The 25,907-nt window shown below is 41.9% G+C and overlaps 1 protein-coding gene across 3 annotated transcripts; it reads left to right on the top strand.

Annotated features, from left to right (window-relative positions):
- The first annotated feature begins 528 nt into the window (after positions 1 to 528).
- On the top strand, positions 529 to 25,907 carry mettl22 (methyltransferase 22, Kin17 lysine). 3 transcript variants are annotated; one of them, XM_029729236.1, is made up of 13 exons: positions 529 to 623; positions 930 to 981; positions 1,514 to 1,657; positions 1,954 to 2,203; positions 3,472 to 3,596; positions 3,839 to 3,879; positions 5,879 to 6,023; positions 9,121 to 9,192; positions 20,894 to 20,947; positions 21,068 to 21,148; positions 22,281 to 22,383; positions 24,014 to 24,182; positions 24,955 to 25,907. In XM_029729236.1, exons 3-13 carry the CDS (start codon positions 1,552 to 1,554, stop codon positions 24,985 to 24,987), a joined length of 1,179 nt encoding a protein of 392 aa, XP_029585096.1. In that variant the 5' UTR covers positions 529 to 623; positions 930 to 981; positions 1,514 to 1,551; the 3' UTR covers positions 24,988 to 25,907. The 3 variants fall into 3 exon arrangements, with proteins under 3 accessions (XP_029585096.1, XP_029585095.1, XP_029585097.1); XM_029729235.1 differs by having other exon boundaries at positions 537 to 623; positions 914 to 981; XM_029729237.1 differs by lacking the exon at positions 930 to 981 and having other exon boundaries at positions 543 to 623.

Genomic DNA, 25,907 nt, shown 5'->3' with positions numbered 1-25,907 from the left:
CTCAAGAACATTCAGAGACTTGTCCCGAAGCCACTCCTGCATTGTCTTGGCTGTGTGCTTAGGGTCGTTGTCCTGTTGGAAGATGAACCTTCGCAGCAATCTGAGGTCCTGAGCGCTCTGGAGCAGGTTTTCATCAAGGATCTCTCTGTACTTTGCTTCGTTCATCTTTCCCTCGATCCTGACTAGTCTCCCAGTCCCTGCCACTGAAAAACATCCCCACAGCATTATGCTGCCACCACCATGCTTGTACTGGAATAATGTTTAACGTTTCAAAGTGTTGAACACATTATGTTAATTTAATCAGAGTTTTAGAAATGTAATTATTTGAGTGAGGAAAAGTGCCTACAACACACACGTGTAGATATTTAATCACACTCTAAGTGAAATTCTAACTACGTTTAAATTTGAATTCTAATGCAAATGCCATTTAAGTCCTTTCGGAGCAGTGTTCTGGTTTACATATTGAGTTATTTCTAGATGCGTAGCACGCGGAACATTTTGGATGGCTTTTGTTTCCTTTGTTGGTGGGTGAAATAATAATGCTGCACCGTATGTATTCTTTACACCCAGTGTTGTTTCTGTACGACTTGGAAGCTGACATTTGAGACAATCTGCGCGTCGTTGTAAGCTCAGAATGAATTAAATGCGTGTTTATGTTATTAGACTGTACTGAATGTCATGTGTTGGAAGTGTTTCATTTAAATGTGCCAATTAAATGTCCCTCGTTATCTAGCTTCGTAGTTAGTCTGCCCCCGGACCTTGCAGTCATTCATTATCAAAGTAGCTAGCATCAAGCTAGCTCATGGTAGCTGTTTCTTGCAGGTTCCCTCCCACCCATTCGTTACATTTGTCAGAAGTTCCCACCGTAGAGAAGGCTAGTTTTTGGCTAACCAAATGAATACATGTTTACCAGACACACGTCTTTGCAGCATTTTCATTGACAGCTTCTGGCTAGCAAGTTCGCTAACTACCACTGGAAAGGTGAGTGACCGCTAACATTTATAAGTAACGTTGGCTGCTAACTGCAGGGCATAACAACATACATTTTAGCCACACCGACTAAGAAGATTGTTTTTACGAACCATTTATTATGCCTCTTGTTGACATAATGCATACAGGGTCGTCAAGACACTCTCCTTAGTCGGTAGCTATGGCGACGTCAATTGGTGCTTTTCCAGCTATTAGGCGGCTTGCTGCCACAACAGTTCACTATGATGCTGGAGAGGGCACTTTGCTGAGCCACAGGTTGGGGAATCCATTTAGCTGTTGGCCTTGTCTTTTAGTTCTGTGTTCCGGGACAGGCTGTATTTCACCTGTCTACCAGATAGCATGGCTGTATTTCACCTGTCTAACAGATAGCAGAGACAGGCTGTATTTCTGTTAAACAGGTGAAATACAGCCCATTTGGTAGTTTAAGTGTGTGTGTGACCTGTGTGCTTGTGACATGTATATATGCGCCTGTGTGTCAGTTTGTGCTTGCAACACGTGTGTCTGACGTGTGTGTGTTCCCCAGGTGTGCTGCAGGCAGGTAGATGACATGCAGGGTGAGCCATGGACCAGATCACCTTCCATTATGACACAGTGCTGTCTGACGTTCACCTGTTGCTGCCCAACTCTCGCCACCTCATGGCACGCCTTAACCGCGTAGGACAACCAGGTACTGGAGAGCGTGTGTGTGTAAAATGACACAAAATTAAATGATGAAAATGTTGTAATTTAGTTTCAATGTAGGCCTCTCCTGAATGTCAATGGAACTGTCCCAACCCTCTATTGCTGTGTTTACACAGGCAGCCCAATTCTGGTATTTTTTCCCAATAATTGGTCTTTTGACCAATCACATCAGATCTTTTCACGTCAGATCTGTTTCAAATCTGATCTGATTGGTCAAAATACCAATGAGTGAAAACAAGATCAGAATTGGGGTGCCTGTCTAAACGCAGCCTATGTGTCTAGTGTTCATCTCCCGGTTCAGAATCCTGTGGGACGGAGCGAAGCAGCACACTTGTGACCTCGGTTCCCCCTGCGGAGGGGAAGAGTTAGACCGCGACACCCAGGAGGAGAGTGGAAGGGGAGATGCTAGGGGGAGTGAGACTGGGGCTGACGCAGGGGCTGACGGAGGGGAGGACGGAGGGGAGGACAGAGGGGCTGACAGAGGGGTAGAACCACCCCTGGATGAAGATGGAGATTTAGAGGTACCACGCAGGTCAGTTATATCTCACCTCCACATCAGTCACCACAGTTATTCCAGTCAAACCTTCCCTTTGTTTTTTATTCCCTTCATTTGATTGTTCAACTGTAAATGTTTTAAGGCCGGTGAATCAATAGAATAGTAGAATACACCAAGGTCCAATTTAGATATGTGGTTGTGCATCAGCAGGGTTTCTCTTTTTATAACAGCCACTGACAGTCACTCAATTATCTCTCTCAGCAGTGTTTGTTATTTTATAACAGCCACTGACAGTCACTCAATTATCTCTCTCAGTATTATTTTTAACTTTTTTTTTTTAGATTGGTAAGTTAGTCTAGCGGTCAGCTATGTAAACTTGTAGTATATCATGGTCGAATTGCCGACCGAGGGGCCCGCTCTCACTCAGATATCATATTAAAAACAGAACATTTCTCTCTACCCTATAGCAGAATGTGTAGAATTGCAAAAAATTAGCTTTAAAACTGAAAATGTTTCTCTCCGCCCAATGGCAAAGTGAGAGAATTGCATGAAATTAGTTATAAAAATAACTAGATCTTCTCTCCGCCAGTTTTTTTTATGCCCCCCCATCAAAGTTTCCCATCCCTGTTCCAGACTAACTATTGTACATGTTATCCCTGTCCAGACAGTCTGAGATAGAGACATGACTAACTATTGTACATGTTATACCTGTCCAGACAGAGTCTGAGATAGTCATGTCTCTATCTCAGACTCTGTCTGGACAGGTATAACATGTCCAATAGTTAGTCATGTCTCTAACTATTGGACATGTTATACCTGTCCAGACAGAGTCTGAGATAGAGACATGACTAACTATTGGACATGTTATACCTGTCCAGACAGAGTCTGAGATAGAGACATGACTAACTATTGTACATGTTATACCTGTCCAGACAGAGTCTGAGATAGAGACATGACTAACTATTGCACATGTTATACCTGTCCAGACAGAGTCTGAGATAGAGACATGACTAACTATTGGACATGTTATACCTGTCCAGACAGAGTCTGAGATAGAGACATGACTAACTATTGGACATGTTATCCCTGTCCAGACAGAGTCTGAGATAGAGACATGACTAACTATTGTACATGTTATACCTGTCCAGACAGAGTCTGAGATAGAGACATGACTAACTATTGCACATGTTATACCTGTCCAGACAGAGTCTGAGATAGAGACATGACTAACTATTGTACATGTTATACCTGTCCAGACAGAGTCTGAGATAGAGACATGACTAACTATTGCACATGTTATCCAGGCCCAGACAAAGACTCCCTGAGAGGGACAGAGACATGGTCTACCCCATCATCCTCAGCCAGGCAAGAAGAGAGGAAGAGGAGGAGGATGAGGAGGAGGAGTGTCCTAGAGACGTCATCAGGATAGGTGAGAACAGGACTGGTTTCTACCTCTGACTGACCCTGGTCACTTATTTTGTTTTTAGTCCAATGTATTTCCTGAATAGCTGAGTGAAGACAGGTCTGAGAGGCAGAAGTATGTGTTATAATTGTGTTTATGTGTGTTATGACTGTTTGTGTGTGTTATAACTGTTTGTGTGTTATAACTGTGTTTGTGTGTGCTATAACTGTTTGTGTTTATAACTGTTTAAATCAACATGTCTTTAACAGAACACACTATGGCCACGCCTTTAGAAGATGTTGGCAAACAGGTGAGTGTCGCTCTCGCTCTCTCACTCTGTCTTTCTCCCTCTCTCGCTCTGCCCCTCTCGCTCTGCCCCTCTCGCTCTGCCCCTCCCTCTTTCTCTCGCTCCCTCTCACTCTCCCTCGCTCGCTCGCTCGCTCTCTCTCTGTCTTTCTCTCGCTCTCTCTCTCTTTGCCTTTCTCACTCTCACTCTGCCCCTCTCGCTCTCCCCCGCTCGCTCTCCCTTGCTCTCTCGCTCTCTCTCCCTCTCATGCTACTTTATTTTTCCTTCCTCATAAATGTAATGTACAGAGCCTTCAGAAAGTATTCATACCCCTTGACTTATTCCACATTTTGTTGTGTGAGAGCTTGAATTCAAAATTGATTCAATTGATTTATTTTCTCACCCATCAAGACACAATACCCCAATAATGACAAAGTGAAAACATGTTTTTTGACATTTTTGCAAATGTATTGAAAAAGATGTAGAGAAATAACTCATTTCCATAAGTATTCACACCTAGATGTTCAGCATTTCCTCAGTATTCTTCAAAAAGAAGATTCAAGCATCAAACATGTCAAATTGGTTGTTGACCATTGCTAAATAACCATTCTCAGGTCTTGTCATAGATTTTCAAGTAGATTTAGGTCAAAACTGTAACTCGCCCATTCCGGAACATTCACTGTCTTCATGGTAAGCAACTCCAGTGTATATTTGGCCTTGTGTTTTAAGTTATTGTCCTGCTGAAAGGTGAATTCATCTCTGTGTCTGGTAGAAAGCAGACTGAACCAGGTTTTCCTCCAGGATTGTGCTCAGCTCCATTTCGTTTCTTTTTTATCCCCGATCCTTAATTATTACAAGCATACCTTAATTATTACAAGCATACCTTAATTATTACATGCATACCTTAATTATTACAAGCATACCTTAATTATTACAAGCATACCTTAATTATTACAAGCATACCTTAATTATTACAAGCATACCTTAATTATTACAAGCATACCTTAATTATTACAAGCATACCCATAACGTGATGCTTCCACCACTATGCTTAGTAATATGGAGAGTGGTCAGTAATGTGTTGGATTTGCCCCAAACATAATGCTTTGTATTCAGGACATAAAGTGAATTTCTTTGCCACATTTTTTGCAGTATTACTTAGGGCCTTGTTGCAAACAGGATGTATGTTTTGTAATATTTTTATTCTGTACTGGCTTCCTTTTCACTCTGTAATTAAGATAAGTATTGTGGAGTAACTACAATGTTGTTGATCCATCCTCAGTTTTCTCCTATCACAGCCATTAAACTATATAACTGTTTTAAAGTCACCATTGGCCTCATGGTGAAATCCCTGAGCAGTTTTCTTCCTCTCAGGCAACTGAGTTAGGAAGGACGCCTGTATCTTTGTAGTGACTGGGTGTATTGATGCACCATCCAAAGTGTAATTAATAACTTCACCATGTTCAAAGAGATGTTCTGCTTTTTTTAACATTTTGACCCGTCTAGTGTTTGGGGAGTAACAGATTACATTTAGAAAGTCATCTACCAATAGGAGCCCTTCTTAACGAGGCATTGGAAAACCTCCCTGGTCTTTATAGTTGAATCTGTGCTTGTAATTCACTACTCGACTCAGAGACTTTACAGATAATTGTATATGTGGGGTACAGGGATGAGGTGGTAAATCAAAAATGATGTTAAACACTATTATTACACACAGACTGAGTCCATGTAACTTATTATGTGACTTGTTAAGCACATTCTTACTCCTGAACTTATTTAGGCGTTTCCATAACAACGGTGTTGAATACTTATTGACTCAATACATTTCAGCTTTTCATTTGTAATTATATGTACAAATGACTAAAAACAGAATTCCACTTTGACATAATGGGGTGTTGTGTTTAGGCCAGTGACACACAATATAAATGTAATCCATTTAAATTCAGTCTGTAACACAACACAATATGGTAAAAGTCCAGGTGTGTGAATACTTTCTGAAGGCTCTGTATGGCTCCTTTACTAGGTCTGGCGAGGTGCATTCCTATTGGCTGATTTAATCCTGTCTCAGCCAACTACATTCAGAGGAGCCACCGTCTTGGAGTTGGGGGCGGGGACTGGGCTGACCAGCGTAGTCATGGCAACGGTGGCCAAAACAGTGTACTGCACAGGTAAGGTACCATCGGGTAAACCAGGGTTCTTCGCCCCTGGGGACCTCATTTATACATTTTGCTGCGTAAATGCCACACTAAATATCTGCGTGCTCCGTTTCTGAGAAGAATCGGTAACTCCTCCTGGACAATGACACCCTATATTATTGTATTTCTATCTGCTATAGCCTAGGCTCTGAGATTCATTAGGCTGTGATGTTGTGCTCCTGTCGCAAAGCAATACTGTAGCCTGTACCGGTAGCTTTTACATAAGCTACAGGTCTATTTACTGTGTTGGAAGAATGCTTTTTTTTTTTTATCAGTAATTGATACTGTATTTGGAACAATGGACTGTGACAGTTTCTGAAAGAGAAAACAATGTCAAATTGTTGTGGACCTGTCAACAGAACATTTGAATTCAACAATGTTTTACATCTACAGTGCCTTCGGAAAGTGTTCAGACCCCTTGACTTTTTCCACATTTTGTTATAGCCTTATTCTAAAATTGATTAAATTGTTTGGTTTTTTTCCCTCATCAATATACACACAATAACCCATCATGACAAAGTGAAAATGGGTTTTTAGAAATTTTTTGCAAATTTATAAAAAAAACTGAAATACCACAAATAGGACTATCTTCTGTATACCACCCCTACCTTGTCTCAACACAACTGATTGGCTCAAATGCATTAAGAAGGAAAGAAATTCCACAAATTAGCTTTTAACAAGGCACACCTGTTCATTAAAATGCATTCAATGAGACTACCTCATGAAGCTGGTTGAGAGAATACCGAGAGTGTGCAGAGCTGTCATCAAGGCAAAGGGTGGCTACTTTGAAGAATATAAAATATATTTTGATTTGTTTAACACTTATTTTTTATTTTTTTGTTGCTTACTACATGATTCCATATGTGTTATTTCATAGTTTTGATGTCGTCACTATTATTTGTATAATGTAGAAAATGGTAAAAAGAAAGAAAACCCTTGAATGAGTAGGTGTGTTCAAACTGTTGCCTGGTACTGTACTAGGCTACTAGGTTGAAGAGAGATACACATAGTCATTTGTTGTATTGCTACTATGGGAATATGAACCCATCACAGCCAGGAAAGGTGAGAAATGTCTTCTGCAATGGTTATGAACATAAAATGAATAGAAAATAGATTCCTGTTTAATTATTTTAGATTCTAAAAATGTAACAGATTTTCTCTCTAATGTCAAGTGTCTGCATCTTGTTAATGTTTCCCTTTTTTAAATGAATCATGTCCCCCACGTATTCATCATGTCCCCCACGTATTCATCATGTCCCCCACGTATTCATCATGTCCCCCACGTATTCGTCATGTCCCCCACGTATTCGTCATGTCCCCCACGTATTCGTCATGTCCCCCACGTATTCGTCATGTCCCCCACGTATTTGTCATGTCCCCCACGTATTCATCACGTCCCCCACGTATTCATCACGTCCCCCACGTATTCATCACGTCCCCCACGTATTCATCACGTCCCCCACGTATGGTCCTGGTCCTGGAGAGATACTGGGGTTGCAGGCTTCTGTTCCAGCCCTGCACTGTTTGTAAATGAGGCCCCTGGTCCTGGAGAGATATTGGGGTTGCAGCCTTCTGTTCCAGCCCTGCACTGTTTATAAATGAGGCCCCTGGTCCTGGTCCAATTCAACAGACAGCAATGTAACTTGAATTGAGAGCATCTTGTTGCTCACCTCGTAGCTCTCCTTGCCCAGATAGTCTGGCCCAGTCTGAAGAATACTATCCTAGGCAGAAAATCTCACTTTTGAATAATCCCTTGGCATGATGTGATAAGAAATTGTACCTTGGGATTAAGGTCTGGAGACTGGCTAGGCCACTCCAGGACCTTAATGTGCTTCTTCTTGAGCCACTCCTTTGTTGCCTTGGCCGTGTGTTTTGGGTCATTGTCATGCTGGAATACCCATCCGCGACCCATTTTTAATGCCCTGGCTGAGGGAAGGATGTTCTCACCCAAGATTTGACAGTACATGGCCCCGTCCATCATCCCTTTGATGCGGTGAAGTTGTCCTGTTCCCTTAGCAGAAAAACACCCCCAAAGCATAATGTTTCCACCTCCATGTTTGACGGTGGAGATGGTGTTCTTGGGGTCATAGGCAGCATTCCTCCTCCTCCAAACACGGCGAGTTGAGTTGATGCCAAAGAGCTCCATTTTGGTCTCATCTGACCACAACACTTTCACCAGTTGTCCTCTGAATCATTCAGATGTTCATTGGCAAACTTCAGACGGGCATGTATATGTATTCTTGAGCAGGGGGACCTTGCGAGCGCTGCAGGATTTCAGTCCTTCACGGCGTAGTGTGTTACCAATTGTTTTCTTGGTGACTATGGTCCCAGCTGCCTTGAGATCATTGACAAGATCCTCCCGTGTAGTTCTGGGCTGATTCCTCACCGTTCTCATGATCATTGCAACTCCACGAGGTGAGATCTTGCATGGAGCCCAAGGCCGAGGGAGATTGACAGTTCTTTTGTGTTTCTTCCATTTGCGAATAATTGCACCAAATGTTGTCACCTTCTCACCAAGCTGCTTGGCGATGGTCTTGTAGCCCGTTCCAACCTTGTGTAGGTTTACAATCTTGTCCCTGACATCCTTGGAGAGCTCTTTGGTCTTGGCCATGGTGGAGAGTTTGGAATCTGATTGATTGATTGCTTCTGTGGACAGGTGTCTTTTATACAGGTAACAAGCTGAGATTAGGAGCACTCCCTTTAAGAGTGTGCTCCTAATCTCAGCTCGTTACCTGTATAAAAGACACCTGGGAGCCAGAAATCTTTCTGATTGAGAGGGGGTCAAATACTTATTTCCCTCATTTAAAATGCAAATCAATTTATAACATTTTTCACATGCGTTTTTCTGGATATTTTTGTTGTTATTCTGTCTCTCACTGTTCAAATAAACCATTAAAATTATACTGATCCTTTCTTTGTCAGTGGGCAAATGTACAAAATCAGCAGGGGATCAAATACTTTTTTCCCCCACTGTATTTCCAATGTTGTGTTTTAGAATGTTGGAAGCCCAAGTTTAAAGTTACATAAATGCTGTGTAAAATCCCAACATCTGTGTAACGTTGTGTTGCAGACGTTGGGGAGGACCTACTGAGCATGTGCCAGAAGAACGTGACGTTAAACAGACACCTGATGGAACCTGCAGGTGAGCGAACGTTGAACAGTTAGACAATGTGTAGTTAGAGAACATTTAGTTAGAGAACGTTACTTAAACAACGTTTAGCACAGGGCTGCCGGCAAACGTGTGACCAGCTGGCATGTTCAATCAGGTCGGGCAGCGCCTCATCACTTGATTTAGTTTAATTAAAAATATTTATGCAAAGCGTTAAGATGAAGTACAAAGTCATGTTTTTTAGACTGATTTGCCTCATGATTTGTTAACGGGGGAGTGCCGCAGGCACATGGGAGTGCTGGGAGTGCTGCAGGCACATGGGAGTGCCGCAGGCACATGGGAGTGCTGCAGGCTGTGTGTTTCTGGACCAACCAGATTCCTAGAAATCACAGGTCACGCAGGCCAGGCACTACGCATTAAAGAATAGGCCTATTTATTTAGCAGACATGATAACGCATCCATCCCGAGTCCAGACACAAGCATAAACTCTTTAACAGAAATGTTGCTGCAGCCTACACCAAACCATTAGCAGTCTGACATGCTGTATAGGATAACAAGGAGATGATTTACCTGTCTGATCAACTGGCCTAATGACATGCTGTATAGGATAACAAGGAGATGATTTACCTGTCTGATCAACTGGCCTAATGACATGCTGTATGGGATAACAAGGAGATGATTTACCAGTCTGATCAACTGGCCTAATGACATGCTGTATGGGATAACAAGGAGATGATTTACCTGTCTGATCAACTGGTCTAATGACATGCTGTATGGGATAACAAGGAGATGATTTACCAGTCTGATCAACTGGCCTAATGACATGCTGTATGGGATAACAAGGAGATGATTTACCAGTCTGATCAACTGGCCTAATGACATGCTGTATGGGATAACAAGGAGATGATTTACCTGTCTGATCAACTGGTCTAATGACATGCTGTATGGGATAACAAGGAGATGATTTACCAGTCTGATCAACTGGCCTAATGACATGCTGTATGGGATAACAAGGAGATGATTTACCAGTCTGATCAACTGGCCTAATGACATGCTGTATGGGATAACAAGGAGATGATTTACCAGTCTGATCAACTGGCCTACTGAATTCAGCCTACGGTGGCCCGGCAGGGGCGGCAGGTAGCCTAGGCACGGCAGGTCGTGGTTAGAGCGTTGGGCCAGTAACCGAAAGGTTGCTGGATCGAATCCCTGAGCTGACAAGGTAAGAATCTGCCATTCTGCCCCTGAATCTGCCATTCTGCCCCCACTGTTCCCCGGGCACCGACAACGTGGATGTTGATTAAGGCAGTCCCCCCCCCCCCACCTCTCTGATTCAGAGGGGTTGGGTTAAATGTAGAAGACACATTTCAGTTGAATACATTCAGTTGGACAACTGACTTGGTATCCCCCTTTCCTGTCCTTCCTGACAGGGTAAACCAACCTCTCTATCTATTTATCTATTTATCTATTTATCTATTTATCTATCTATTTATCTATTTATCTATCTATTTATCTATTTATCTATCTATTTATCTATCTATTTATCTATCTATTTATCTATCTATTTATCTATCTATTTATCTATTTATCTATCTATTTATCTATCTATTTATCTATTTATCTATCTATTTATCTATCTATTTATCTATCTATTTATCTATCTATTTATCTATCTATTTATCTATCTATTTATCTATCTATTTATCTATCTATTTATCTATCTATTTATCTATTTATCTATTTATCTATCTATTTATCTATCTATTTATCTATCTATTTATCTATCTATTTATCTATTTATCTATCTATTTATCTATTTATCTATCTATTTATCTATCTATTTATCTATCTATTTATCTATCTATCTATCTATCTATTTATCTATCTATTTATCTATTTATCTATTTATCTATTTATGGCCCTTTTATTGGTGTTAGGAGAAAATCAGTTAAAGTCACATCAAATTTGCTTTATATTCAAATTTCGGCTAGCTAGTTCACCTGGACATTATCAATCACAAATGATGAACTGGAAATCAATCAACACAGTGATGACAGACTGAGTAACTTTTTAATTACAGATGCAAAGAAAGCTCAGCCCTGTCAGTTCTATTGTCCAATCAGTTGTTGTGTCTGTGCAACGGACACGCCCTGTTTAGTTTTAAAATGAAATTCATATGAGCAAGAACCACGTTGCTGCAGTTCCAGAGTTTTCATCCTCTCTATGACCAGGAGTTTTTCCAGCAGTTTCTTTTTAAACCATGTGACCTGATTAGAAAACCGCTGGCTCCATCATAGCCCATATAAAACCGTTTTACACCTGATTTAATCCCTGTCCTACCCTACAGGGAACAGAGTTCTACCTGGTTAGGTCACCAGATCAGGAAAAACTCTGGAACCTGAGGTACACACCTCTGGTTTAGCCGATGTTAGATGTACTGTAGGGTTTTTCCACCTTGGTACTTAACAGTACCATACTGGTTCACTGATTATGGGTTCTGTTCTGTTCTGATTCGGCACGCTTTGTTTTTCCATTAAAAAAAATGAACAGATGCAGGTTTGAACGTCGTTGCAGAGAGGATGTTGCTGTAGATGACAAATGTGAAGTGTAACTAAGCAACGATTCATACCAGAGTGTAACTTATTACATGTAGTACCAGGCTAGCTCTCTCTCTCCCTGGCTGTTTCATTATAATACGTTATACCAGGCTAGCTCTCTCTCTCCCTGACTGTTTCATTATAATATGTTATACCAGGCTAGCTCTCTCTCTCCCTGACTGTTTCATTATAATACGTTATACCAAGCTAGCTCTCTCTCTCCCTGACTGTTTCATTACAATACGTTATACCAGGCTAGCTCTCTCTCTCCCTGACTGTTTCATTATAATACGTTATACCAGGCTAGCTCTCTCTCTCCCTGACTGTTTCATTATAATACTTTATACCAGGCTAGCTCTCTCTCTCCCTGACTGTTTCATTACAATATGTTATACCAGGCTAGCTCTCTCTCTCCCTGACTGTTTCATTACAATATGTTATACCAGGCTAGCTCTCTCTCTCCCTGACTGTTTCATTACAATATGTTATACCAGGCTAGCTCTCTCTCTCCCTGGCTGTTTCATTACAATACGTTGTACCAGGCAGTATTGAGTATTATAGTGTTATCTCTTTAACAGGTGGGGAGGTGACAGTATTATAGTGTTGTCTCTATAACAGGTGGAGAGGTGACAGTATTATAGTGTTGTCTCTTTAACAGGTGGGGAGGTGACAGTATTATAGTGTTGTCTCTCTAACAGGTGGAGAGGTGACAGTATTATAGTGTTGTCTCTATAACAGGTGGAGAGGTGACAGTATTATAGTGTTGTCTCTTTAACAGGTGGAGAGGTGACAGTATTATAGTGTTGTCTCTTTAACAGGTGGGGAGGTGACAGTATTATAGTGTTGTGTTGTCTCTTTAACAGGTGGAGAGGTGACAGTATTATAGTGTTGTCTCTTTAACAGGTGGGGAGGTGACAGTATTATAGTGTTGTCTCTTTAACAGGTGGGGAGGTGACAGTATTATAGTGTTGTCTCTTTAACAGGTGGAGAGGTGACAGTATTATAGTGTTGTCTCTTTAACAGGTGGGGAGGTGACAGTATTATAGTGTTGTCTCTTTAACAGGTGGAGAGGTGACAGTATTATAGTGTTGTGTTGTCTCTTTAACAGGTGGAGAGGTGACAGTATTATAGTGTTGTGTTGTCTCTTTAACAGGTGGAGAGGTGACAGTATTATAGTGTTGTCTCTTTAACAGGTGGAGAGGTGACAGTATTATAGTGTTGTGTTGTCTCTTTAACAGGTGGAGAGGTGACAGTATTATAGTGTTGTCTCTTTAACAGGTGGGGAGGTGACAGTATTATAGTGTTGTCTCTTTAACAGGTGGAGAGGTGACAGTATTATAGTGTTGTCTCTTTAACAGGTGGGGAGGTGACAGTATTATAGTGTTGTCTCTTTAACAGGTGGGGAGGTGACAGTATTATAGTGTTGTCTCTTTAACAGGTGGAGAGGTGACAGTATTATAGTGTTGTGTTGTCTCTTTAACAGGTGGAGAGGTGACAGTATTATAGTGTTGTGTTGTCTCTTTAACAGGTGGAGAGGTGACAGTATTATAGTGTTGTGTTGTCTCTTTAACAGGTGGAGAGGTGACAGTATTATAGTGTTGTCTCTTTAACAGGTGGGGAGGTGACAGTATTATAGTGTTGTCTCTTTAACAGGTGGAGAGGTGACAGTATTATAGTGTTGTCTCTTTAACAGGTGGGGAGGTGACAGTATTATAGTGTTGTCTCTTTAACAGGTGGGGAGGTGACAGTATTATAGTGTTGTCTCTTTAACAGGTGGAGAGGTGACAGTATTATAGTGTTGTGTTGTCTCTTTAACAGGTGGAGAGGTGACAGTATTATAGTGTTGTGTTGTCTCTTTAACAGGTGGAGAGGTGACAGTATTATAGTGTTGTCTCTTTAACAGGTGGAGAGGTGACAGTATTATAGTGTTGTCTCTTTAACAGGTGGAGAGGTGACAGTATTATAGTGTTGTCTCTTTAACAGGTGGAGAGGTGACAGTATTATAGTGTTGTCTCTTTAACAGGTGGGGAGGTGACAGTATTATAGTGTTGTCTCTTTAACAGGTGGGGAGGTGACAGTATTATAGTGTTGTGTTGTCTCTTTAACAGGTGGAGAGGTGACAGTATTATAGTGTTGTCTCTTTAACAGGTGGGGAGGTGACAGTATTATATTGTTGTCTCTTTAACAGGTGGAGAGGTGACAGTATTATAGTGTTGTCTCTTTAACAGGTGGAGAGGTGACAGTATTATAGTGTTGTGTTGTCTCTTTAACAGGTGGAGAGGTGACAGTATTATAGTGTTGTCTCTTTAACAGGTGGAGAGGTGACAGTATTATAGTGTTGTGTTGTCTCTTTAACAGGTGGAGAGGTGACAGTATTATAGTGTTGTCTCTTTAACAGGTGGGGAGGTGACAGTATTATAGTGTTGTCTCTTTAACAGGTGGAGAGGTGACAGTATTATAGTGTTGTCTCTTTAACAGGTGGAGAGGTGACAGTATTATAGTGTTGTCTCTTTAACAGGTGGGGAGGTGACAGTATTATAGTGTTGTGTTGTCTCTTTAACAGGTGGAGAGGTGACAGTATTATAGTGTTGTCTCTTTAACAGGTGGAGAGGTGACAGTATTATAGTGTTGTGTTGTCTCTTTAACAGGTGGAGAGGTGACAGTATTATAGTGTTGTCTCTTTAACAGGTGGAGAGGTGACAGTATTATAGTGTTGTGTTGTCTCTAACAGGTGGGGAGGTGACAGTATTATAGTGTTGTCTCTTTAACAGGTGGGGAGGTGACAGTATTATAGTGTTGTGTTGTCTCTTTAACAGGTGGAGAGGTGACAGTATTATAGTGTTGTCTCTTTAACAGGTGGAGAGGTGACAGTATTATAGTGTTGTCTCTTTAACAGGTGGAGAGGTGACAGTATTATAGTGTTGTGTTGTCTCTTTAACAGGTGGAGAGGTGACAGTATTATAGTGTTGTCTCTTTAACAGGTGGAGAGGTGACAGTATTATAGTGTTGTGTTGTCTCTTTAACAGGTGGAGAGGTGACAGTATTATAGTGTTGTCTCTTTAACAGGTGGAGAGGTGACAGTATTATAGTGTTGTCTCTTTAACAGGTGGAGAGGTGACAGTATTATAGTGTTGTGTTGTCTCTTTAACAGGTGGAGAGGTGACAGTATTATAGTGTTGTCTCTTTAACAGGTGGAGAGGTGACAGTATTATAGTGTTGTGTTGTCTCTTTAACAGGTGGAGAGGTGACAGTATTATAGTGTTGTCTCTTTAACAGGTGGAGAGGTGACAGTATTATAGTGTTGTCTCTTTAACAGGTGGAGAGGTGACAGTATTATAGTGTTGTCTCTAACAGGTGGGGAGGTGACAGTATTATAGTGTTGTCTCTAACAGGTGGGGAGGTGACAGTATTATAGTGTTGTGTTGTCTCTTTAACAGGTGGAGAGGTGACAGTATTATAGTGTTGTCTCTTTAACAGGTGGAGAGGTGACAGTATTATAGTGTTGTCTCTTTAACAGGTGGAGAGGTGACAGTATTATAGTGTTGTCTCTTTAACAGGTGGAGAGGTGACAGTATTATAGTGTTGTGTTGTCTCTTTAACAGGTGGGGAGGTGACAGTATTATAGTGTTGTCTCTCTAACAGGTGGAGAGGTGACAGTATTATAGTGTTGTCTCTAACAGGTGGAGAGGTGACAGTATTATAGTGTTGTCTCTAACAGGTGGAGAGGTGACAGTATTATAGTGTTGTCTCTATAACAGGTGGAGAGGTGACAGTATTATAGTGTTGTGTTGTCTCTTTAACAGGTGGAGAGGTGACAGTATTATAGTGTTGTCTCTTTAACAGGTGGAGAGGTGACAGTATTATAGTGTTGTCTCTCTAACAGGTGGGGAGGTGACAGTATTATAGTGTTGTGTTGTCTCTTTAACAGGTGGAGAGGTGACAGTATTATAGTGTTGTCTTTAACAGGTGGAGAGGTGACAGTATTATAGTGTTGTCTCTTTAACAGGTGGGGAGGTGACAGTATTATAGTGTTGTGTTGTCTCTTTAACAGGTGGGGAGGTGACAGTATTATAGTGTTGTCTCTTTAACAGGTGGAGAGGTGACAGTATTATAGTGTTGTCTCTTTAACAGGTGGAGAGGTGACAGTATTATAGTGTTGTCTCTTTAACAGGTGGAGAGGTGACAGTATTATAGTGTTGTCTCTTTAACAGGTGGAGAGGTGACAGTATTATAGTGTTGTGTTGTCTCTTTAACAGGTGGAGAGGTGACAGTATTATAGTGTTGTGTTGTCTCTTTAACAGGTGGAGAGGTGACAGTATTATAGTGTTGTCTCTTTAACAGGTGGAGAGGTGACAGTATTATAGTGTTGTCTCTAACAGGTGGGGAGGTGACAGTATTATAGTGTTGTCTCTAACAGGTGGGGAGGTGACAGTATTATAGTGTTGTGTTGTCTCTTTAACAGGTGGAGAGGTGACAGTATTATAGTGTTGTGTTGTCTCTTTAACAGGTGGAGAGGTGACAGTATTATAGTGTTGTCTCTTTAACAGGTGGAGAGGTGACAGTATTATAGTGTTGTCTCTTTAACAGGTGGAGAGGTGACAGTATTATAGTGTTGTGTTGTCTCTTTAACAGGTGGAGAGGTGACAGTATTATAGTGTTGTCTCTTTAACAGGTGGGGAGGTGACAGTATTATAGTGTTGTCTCTTTAACAGGTGGGGAGGTGACAGTATTATAGTGTTGTCTCTTTAACAGGTGGGGAGGTGACAGTATTATAGTGTTGTGTTGTCTCTTTAACAGGTGGAGAGGTGACAGTATTATAGTGTTGTCTCTCTAACAGGTGGGGAGGTGACAGTATTATAGTGTTGTCTCTTTAACAGGTGGGGAGGTGACAGTATTATAGTGTTGTGTTGTCTCTTTAACAGGTGGGGAGGTGACAGTATTATAGTGTTGTCTCTTTAACAGGTGGGGAGGTGACAGTATTATAGTGTTGTCTCTTTAACAGGTGGAGAGGTGACAGTATTATAGTGTTGTCTCTTTAACAGGTGGGGAGGTGACAGTATTATAGTGTTGTCTCTTTAACAGGTGGGGAGGTGACAGTATTATAGTGTTGTGTTGTCTCTTTAACAGGTGGAGAGGTGACAGTATTATAGTGTTGTGTTGTCTCTTTAACAGGTGGGGAGGTGACAGTATTATAGTGTTGTCTCTTTAACAGGTGGGGAGGTGACAGTATTATAGTGTTGTGTTGTCTCTTTAACAGGTGGGGAGGTGACAGTATTATAGTGTTGTGTTGTCTCTTTAACAGGTGGAGAGGTGACAGTATTATAGTGTTGTGTTGTCTCTTTAACAGGTGGAGAGGTGACAGTATTATAGTGTTGTCTCTTTAACAGGTGGGGAGGTGACAGTATTATAGTGTTGTGTTGTCTCTTTAACAGGTGGAGAGGTGACAGTATTATAGTGTTGTGTTGTCTCTTTAACAGGTGGAGAGGTGACAGTATTATAGTGTTGTCTCTAACAGGTGGGGAGGTGACAGTATTATAGTGTTGTCTCTTTAACAGGTGGGGAGGTGACAGTATTATAGTGTTGTCTCTTTAACAGGTGGAGAGGTGACAGTATTATAGTGTTGTGTTGTCTCTTTAACAGGTGGAGAGGTGACAGTATTATAGTGTTGTGTTGTCTCTAACAGGTGGGGAGGTGACAGTATTATAGTGTTGTCTCTTTAACAGGTGGAGAGGTGACAGTATTATAGTGTTGTCTCTTTAACAGGTGGGGAGGTGACAGTATTATAGTGTTGTGTTGTCTCTTTAACAGGTGGAGAGGTGACAGTATTATAGTGTTGTCTCTTTAACAGGTGGAGAGGTGACAGTATTATAGTGTTGTCTCTTTAACAGGTGGGGAGGTGACAGTATTATAGTGTTGTGTTGTCTCTTTAACAGGTGGAGAGGTGACAGTATTATAGTGTTGTCTCTTTAACAGGTGGAGAGGTGACAGTATTATAGTGTTGTGTTGTCTCTTTAACAGGTGGAGAGGTGACAGTATTATAGTGTTGTCTCTAACAGGTGGAGAGGTGACAGTATTATAGTGTTGTCTCTAACAGGTGGAGAGGTGACAGTATTATAGTGTTGTCTCTATAACAGGTGGAGAGGTGACAGTATTATAGTGTTGTGTTGTCTCTTTAACAGGTGGAGAGGTGACAGTATTATAGTGTTGTCTCTTTAACAGGTGGAGAGGTGACAGTATTATAGTGTTGTGTTGTCTCTCTAACAGGTGGAGAGGTGACAGTATTATAGTGTTGTCTCTAACAGGTGGAGAGGTGACAGTATTATAGTGTTGTCTCTAACAGGTGGAGAGGTGACAGTATTATAGTGTTGTCTCTATAACAGGTGGAGAGGTGACAGTATTATAGTGTTGTGTTGTCTCTTTAACAGGTGGAGAGGTGACAGTATTATAGTGTTGTCTCTTTAACAGGTGGAGAGGTGACAGTATTATAGTGTTGTGTTGTCTCTTTAACAGGTGGGGAGGTGACAGTATTATAGTGTTGTCTCTTTAACAGGTGGAGAGGTGACAGTATTATAGTGTTGTCTCTTTAACAGGTGGAGAGGTGACAGTATTATAGTGTTGTGTTGTCTCTTTAACAGGTGGAGAGGTGACAGTATTATAGTGTTGTCTCTTTAACAGGTGGGGAGGTGACAGTATTATAGTGTTGTGTTGTCTCTTTAACAGGTGGAGAGGTGACAGTATTATAGTGTTGTCTCTTTAACAGGTGGAGAGGTGACAGTATTATAGTGTTGTGTTGTCTCTTTAACAGGTGGGGAGGTGACAGTATTATAGTGTTGTCTCTTTAACAGGTGGAGAGGTGACAGTATTATAGTGTTGTGTTGTCTCTTTAACAGGTGGAGAGGTGACAGTATTATAGTGTTGTCTCTTTAACAGGTGGGGAGGTGACAGTATTATAGTGTTGTGTTGTCTCTTTAACAGGTGGAGAGGTGACAGTATTATAGTGTTGTCTCTTTAACAGGTGGAGAGGTGACAGTATTATAGTGTTGTGTTGTCTCTTTAACAGGTGGAGAGGTGACAGTATTATAGTGTTGTCTCTTTAACAGGTGGGGAGGTGACAGTATTATAGTGTTGTGTTGTCTCTTTAACAGGTGGAGAGGTGACAGTATTATAGTGTTGTCTCTTTAACAGGTGGAGAGGTGACAGTATTATAGTGTTGTCTCTTTAACAGGTGGGGAGGTGACAGTATTATAGTGTTGTGTTGTCTCTTTAACAGGTGGAGAGGTGACAGTATTATAGTGTTGTCTCTTTAACAGGTGGAGAGGTGACAGTATTATAGTGTTGTGTTGTCTCTTTAACAGGTGGAGAGGTGACAGTATTATAGTGTTGTCTCTTTAACAGGTGGAGAGGTGACAGTATTATAGTGTTGTGTTGTCTCTTTAACAGGTGGAGAGGTGACAGTATTATAGTGTTGTCTCTTTAACAGGTGGAGAGGTGACAGTATTATAGTGTTGTCTCTTTAACAGGTGGAGAGGTGACAGTATTATAGTGTTGTCTCTCTAACAGGTGGAGAGGTGACAGTATTATAGTGTTGTCTCTAACAGGTGGAGAGGTGACAGTATTATAGTGTTGTCTCTAACAGGTGGAGAGGTGACAGTATTATAGTGTTGTCTCTATAACAGGTGGAGAGGTGACAGTATTATAGTGTTGTGTTGTCTCTTTAACAGGTGGAGAGGTGACAGTATTATAGTGTTGTCTCTTTAACAGGTGGAGAGGTGACAGTATTATAGTGTTGTGTTGTCTCTTTAACAGGTGGGGAGGTGACAGTATTATAGTGTTGTCTCTTTAACAGGTGGAGAGGTGACAGTATTATAGTGTTGTCTCTTTAACAGGTGGAGAGGTGACAGTATTATAGTGTTGTGTTGTCTCTTTAACAGGTGGAGAGGTGACAGTATTATAGTGTTGTCTCTTTAACAGGTGGGGAGGTGACAGTATTATAGTGTTGTGTTGTCTCTTTAACAGGTGGAGAGGTGACAGTATTATAGTGTTGTCTCTTTAACAGGTGGAGAGGTGACAGTATTATAGTGTTGTGTTGTCTCTTTAACAGGTGGGGAGGTGACAGTATTATAGTGTTGTCTCTTTAACAGGTGGAGAGGTGACAGTATTATAGTGTTGTGTTGTCTCTTTAACAGGTGGAGAGGTGACAGTATTATAGTGTTGTCTCTTTAACAGGTGGGGAGGTGACAGTATTATAGTGTTGTGTTGTCTCTTTAACAGGTGGAGAGGTGACAGTATTATAGTGTTGTCTCTTTAACAGGTGGAGAGGTGACAGTATTATAGTGTTGTGTTGTCTCTTTAACAGGTGGAGAGGTGACAGTATTATAGTGTTGTCTTTAACAGGTGGAGAGGTGACAGTATTATAGTGTTGTCTCTTTAACAGGTGGAGAGGTGACAGTATTATAGTGTTGTCTCTTTAACAGGTGGGGAGGTGACAGTATTATAGTGTTGTCTCTAACAGGTGGAGAGGTGACAGTATTATAGTGTTGTCTCTTTAACAGGTGGAGAGGTGACAGTATTATAGTGTTGTCTCTTTAACAGGTGGAGAGGTGACAGTATTATAGTGTTGTCTCTTTAACAGGTGGAGAGGTGACAGTATTATAGTGTTGTCTCTTTAACAGGTGGGGAGGTGACAGTATTATAGTGTTGTGTTGTCTCTTTAACAGGTGGGGAGGTGACAGTATTATAGTGTTGTCTCTTTAACAGGTGGAGAGGTGACAGTATTATAGTGTTGTGTTGTCTCTTTAACAGGTGGGGAGGTGACAGTATTATAGTGTTGTCTCTTTAACAGGTGGGGAGGTGACAGTATTATAGTGTTGTCTCTTTAACAGGTGGAGAGGTGACAGTATTATAGTGTTGTGTTGTCTCTTTAACAGGTGGAGAGGTGACAGTATTATAGTGTTGTGTTGTCTCTTTAACAGGTGGGGAGGTGACAGTATTATAGTGTTGTCTCTTTAACAGGTGGGGAGGTGACAGTATTATAGTGTTGTCTCTTTAACAGGTGGGGAGGTGACAGTATTATAGTGTTGTCTCTAACAGGTGGGGAGGTGACAGTATTGAGTATTATAGTGTTGTCTCTTTAACAGGTGGAGAGGTGCGAGTACGTCTACTGGACTGGCTCAGACATGATCTCTGCACAGGTGGGCAGGCTACACGAACACATACACACACACACTTTGAGAAACACACACACATGATGTTAAACCATGGTCTCTCTGCTGATCTCTCCTCTTCCTCTCCATTCATCTCTTGTTTCTCAGACGCTGATGCAGAGTTTGGATGGACAGAGGATGAAGTGGCAGATCTCCATGACAACACTACCATTATCATTGCTGCTGACGGTAAGACAGTTGTAATCAGGTGTTTATCCGGTGGGATCAGGTGTTTATCCGGTGGGATCAGGTGTTTATCCGGTGGGATCAGGTGTTTATCCGGTGGGATCCGGTGTTGTCCGGTGGGATCCGGTGTTGTCCGGTGGGATCCGGTGTTGTCCGGTGGGATCCGGTGTTGTCCGGTGGGATCCGGTGTTGTCCGGTGGGATCCGGTGGGATCAGGTGGGATCAGGTGTTATCCGGTGGGATCAGGTGTTATCCGGTGGGATCAGGTGTTATCCGGTGGGATCAGGTGTTATCCGGTGGGATCAGGTGTTATCCGGTGGGATCAGGTGTTATCCGGTGGGATCAGGTGTTATCCGGTGGGATCAGGTGTTGTCCGGTGGGATCAGGTGTTGTCCGGTGGGATCAGGTGTTGTCCGGTGGGATCAGGTGTTGTCCGGTGGGATCAGGTGTTGTCCGGTGGGATCAGGTGTTGTCCGGGGGGGATCAGGTGTTTATCCGGGGGGGATCAGGTGTTTATCCGGTGGGATCAGGTGTTTATCCGGTGGGATCAGGTGTTGTCCGGTGGGATCAGGTGTTGTCCGGTGGGATCAGGTGTTATTTGGTGGGATCAGGTGTTATTTGGTGGGATCAGGTGTTGTCCGGTGGGATCAGGTGTTGTCCGGTGGGATCAGGTGTTGTCCGGTGGGATCAGGTGTTGTCCGGTGGGATCAGGTGTTGTCCGGTGGGATCAGGTGTTGTCCGGTGGGATCAGGTGTTGTCCGGTGGGATCAGGTGTTGTCCGTTGGGATCAGGTGTTGTCCGGTGAGATCCGGTGTTGTCCGGTGGGATCAGGTGTTGTCCGGTGGGATCAGGTGTTGTCCGGGGGGGATCAGGTGTTTATCCGGGGGGGATCAGGTGTTTATCCGGTGGGATCAGGTGTTTATCCGGTGGGATCAGGTGTTGTCCGGTGGGATCAGGTGTTGTCCGGTGGGATCAGGTGTTGTCCGGTGGGATCAGGTGTTGTCCGGTGGGATCAGGTGTTATTTGGTGGAATATTAATGATCACCCTGCTAATTCACTAGCACTCAGAGCAGACTACAGGTACAGAACACAGATAGTATGGTAATAAACTGTATTTATTTGTCGTTTGTTCCAGTGTGCTACGATGACGATCTGACAGACGCGCTGTTCCGAACTCTGTACAGAATCTGTAACAACCTCCGTCTCCCCTGTACTACATACCTGTCTATAGAGAAGAGGTAACATACCTGTACTACATACCTGTCTATAGAGAAGAGGTAACATACCTGTACTACATACCTGTCTATAGAGAAGAGGTAACATACCTGTACTACATACCTGTCTATAGAGAAGAGGTAACATACCTGTACTACATACCTGTCTATAGAGAAGAGGTAACATACAGTACCTGTACTACATACCTGTCTATAGAGAAGAGGTAACATACCTGTACTACATACCTGTCTATAGAGAAGAGGTAACATACCTGTACTACATACCTGTCTATAGAGAAGAGGTAACATACCTGTACTACATACCTGTCTATAGAGAAGAGGTAACATACCTGTACTACATACCTGTCTATAGAGAAGAGGTAACATACAGTACCTGTACTACATACCTGTCTATAGAGAAGAGGTAACATACCTGTACTACATACCTGTCTATAGAGAAGAGGTAACATACCTGTACTACATACCTGTCTATAGAGAAGAGGTAACATACCTGTACTACATACCTGTCTATAGAGAAGAGGTAACATACCTGTCTATAGAGAAGAGGTAACATACCTGTACTACAGTGCCTTCGGTAAGAATTCAGATCCCTTCTAAAACGTATTACATTTATTTTTTTCCTCATCAATCTACACACAGTTACCAATAATGACAAAGCAAAAACTGGTTATTGGATTTTTTTCTATAAAAATGTTTAAAAATCATAAAATTAATTAATACATTTACATAAATATTCAGACCCTTAACTCAGTACTTTGTTGAAGCACTTTTGGCAGCGATTACAGCCTCGAGTCTTCTTGGGTATGACGCTACAAGCTTGGCACACCTGTATTTGGGGAGTTCCATTCCTCTCTGCAGATCCTCTCAAGCTCTGTTGGTTGGATGGGGAGTGCCACTGCACAGCTATTTTTAGGTCTCTCCAGAGATGTTCTATCGGGTTCAAGTCCGGGCTCTGGCTGGGTCACTCAAGGACATTCAGAGACTTGTCCCGAAGCCACTCCTGTGTTGTCTTGGCTGTGTGCTTAGGGTCGTTGTCCTGTTGGAAGGTGAACCTTCACCCCAGTCTGAGGTCCCGAGCTCTCTGGAACAGGTTTTCATCAAGGATCTCTCTGTACTTTGCTCAGTTCATCTTTCCCTCAATCCTGACTAGTCTCCCAGTTCCTGCCGCTGAAAAACATCCCCACAGCATGATGCTGCCACCACCATGCTTCACCGTAGGGATGGTGCCAGGTTTCCTCCAGAGGTGACGCTTTGCATTCAGGCCAAAGATTTCAATCTTGGTTTCATCAGACCAGAGAATCATGTTTCACATGGTCTGAGTCTTTAGGTGCCTTTTGACAAACTCCAAGCGGGCTGTCATGTGACTTTTTTTTCTGAGGAGTGGCTTCTGTCTGGCCAGTCTACCATAAAGGCCTGATTGGTGGAGTGCTGCAGAGATGGTTGTCCTTCTGGAAGTTTCTCCCATCTCCACAGAGGATCTCTGGAGCTCTGTCAGAGTGACCATCGGGTTATATAGATTTATGGATATAGATTTATGCTAAATGTAAAAAATAAATCCAGCTCATGTGCCACATCTTGTAATTACAGTCTGTGTGTGTGTGTGTGTGTGTGTGTGTGTGTGTGTCTTCCCCAGGCTGAACTTCACTCTGAGACACTTGGACATATCATGCGAGGCCTACGACCATTTCCGCCACTGTCTGTGTGAGATGCAGGAGCTAAAGGACGGACGGACATGCTTCACAGTGGAGCAGGTCAAACCCTCTTTCCCACAGTGCCTGCTGTATGAGCGCATAGAGCAACTGGTGAGAAACACACACACACAGTGGAGTTTCTCATGTACAGTTTCATATACACACTTTACTGAACCTAGAAAACCCCTACCCAACAGAATGTTTCTAGTACTATATCCTAAACCCCTACCCAACAGAATGTTTCTAGTACTATATCCTAAACCCAACAGAATGTTTCTAGTACTATATCCTAAACCCAACAGAATGTTTCTAGTACTATATCCTAAACCCAACAGAATGTTTCTAGTACTATATCCTAAACCCAACAGAATGTTTCTAGTACTATATCCTAAACCCAACAGAATGTTTCTAGTACTATATCCTAAACCCAACAGAATGTTTCTAGTACTATATCCTAAACCCAACAGAATGTTTCTAGTACTATATCCTAAACCCAACAGAATGTTTCTAGTACTGTATCCTTATGTCTACTACACTGTGAGACTATGGGCTCTATTTAACAAAGCTTAACACAATGGTACATCTACAAAGCTAACACAATGGTACATCTACTAAGCGTAACACAATGGTACTATAGGTCCAGGGTGGAAATATTTTAGCTATTTTCACAGCCGGAATTATGAGCGCAAGAGCTGGCGGTGGCGTTGAAGGGCTGGGTTTTGATGAATAAGTTGTAGCTGTGTCGAGGCGTGACCCCCTCAATGGCCAATCAGAACATGCTCCATGGCTAAATATATGGTTGCTTCAAGTTGGGTCTTTACAGTCTTTTATATATTGCGTTGTCATCAACTTCAATTCCGATGTTAGACTTTCTCTTTTTCAGGAGTTGTGGAAAGTGACAGCAGTGCCTGTCTAACCCTCTGAGGAGCTGACTTGCTCCTTGACCTGCTCCTAGACCTGAGACATGGAGTTTTCTGATCTTAGACCTAGTGTTTTCTGAACCTCTTGTGGTCAGTGTTGAGAAGGTATTGATAAGATATATAGATTATTTAGAGAACTAATAGCAGTCATTTCAATCAGGTCAGCTGGACAGCGGTGAACAAAGGCACTAGGAATTATCTCTGTAAATGAACTCACTTGTTAAATAAGATGTTTTTAAGCTAAGACCAGGGGTTGTGATAAAAATATTGTTGGCTCAGACCAGGGGTTGTGATATAGATATTCAGTATATTCTCATTTACTTGCTGTTAGATTGAAGTGAACCGGTCAAATGGGACAGCCCCATAGCCTCTGAATGTTTTGTTCCTGTGTAAATGATGAGTGATCAGGTAAACACTGACCTAGGATGCATCCCAAATGGTATCCTATCCTCAATATAGTGCACTACTTTGGACCAGAGCCCTATGGACCCTGGACCAGAGCCCTATGGACCCTGGACCAGAGCCCTATGGACCCTGGACCAGAGCCCTATGGACCCTGGTCTAAAGTAGTGCACGGTATAGGGCATAGGGTGCCATTTGGGACACTATCTTAATGTCTGTTTATAATTTATAAGACATTATGAAATAGCTTGTTAACAATTTAGTAAATAAGCTGTTTATCAATCAGTTTTTATAAGTTCATATATTTATTAAAATAAACTACCTAATAATGTTTATAAGAGATTTATAAGCAGACATAGTGTTAATAATGTTTATAAGAGATTTATAAGCAGACATAGTGTTAATGTGTGTATGTTGATACAAAACCATGGCACTGTTTCCTTCACAACTATACAGTCATCTTTTGATTCAAATTACTAAATAAAATACTGATTATTGATTATTTCAACAAAAA

The sequence above is a fragment of the Salmo trutta genome, chromosome 32 (genome assembly GCF_901001165.1).
Source record: "Salmo trutta chromosome 32, fSalTru1.1, whole genome shotgun sequence".
NCBI lineage: Eukaryota > Metazoa > Chordata > Actinopteri > Salmoniformes > Salmonidae > Salmo > Salmo trutta.
This window is presented reverse-complemented; position numbering and strand designations above follow the sequence as displayed.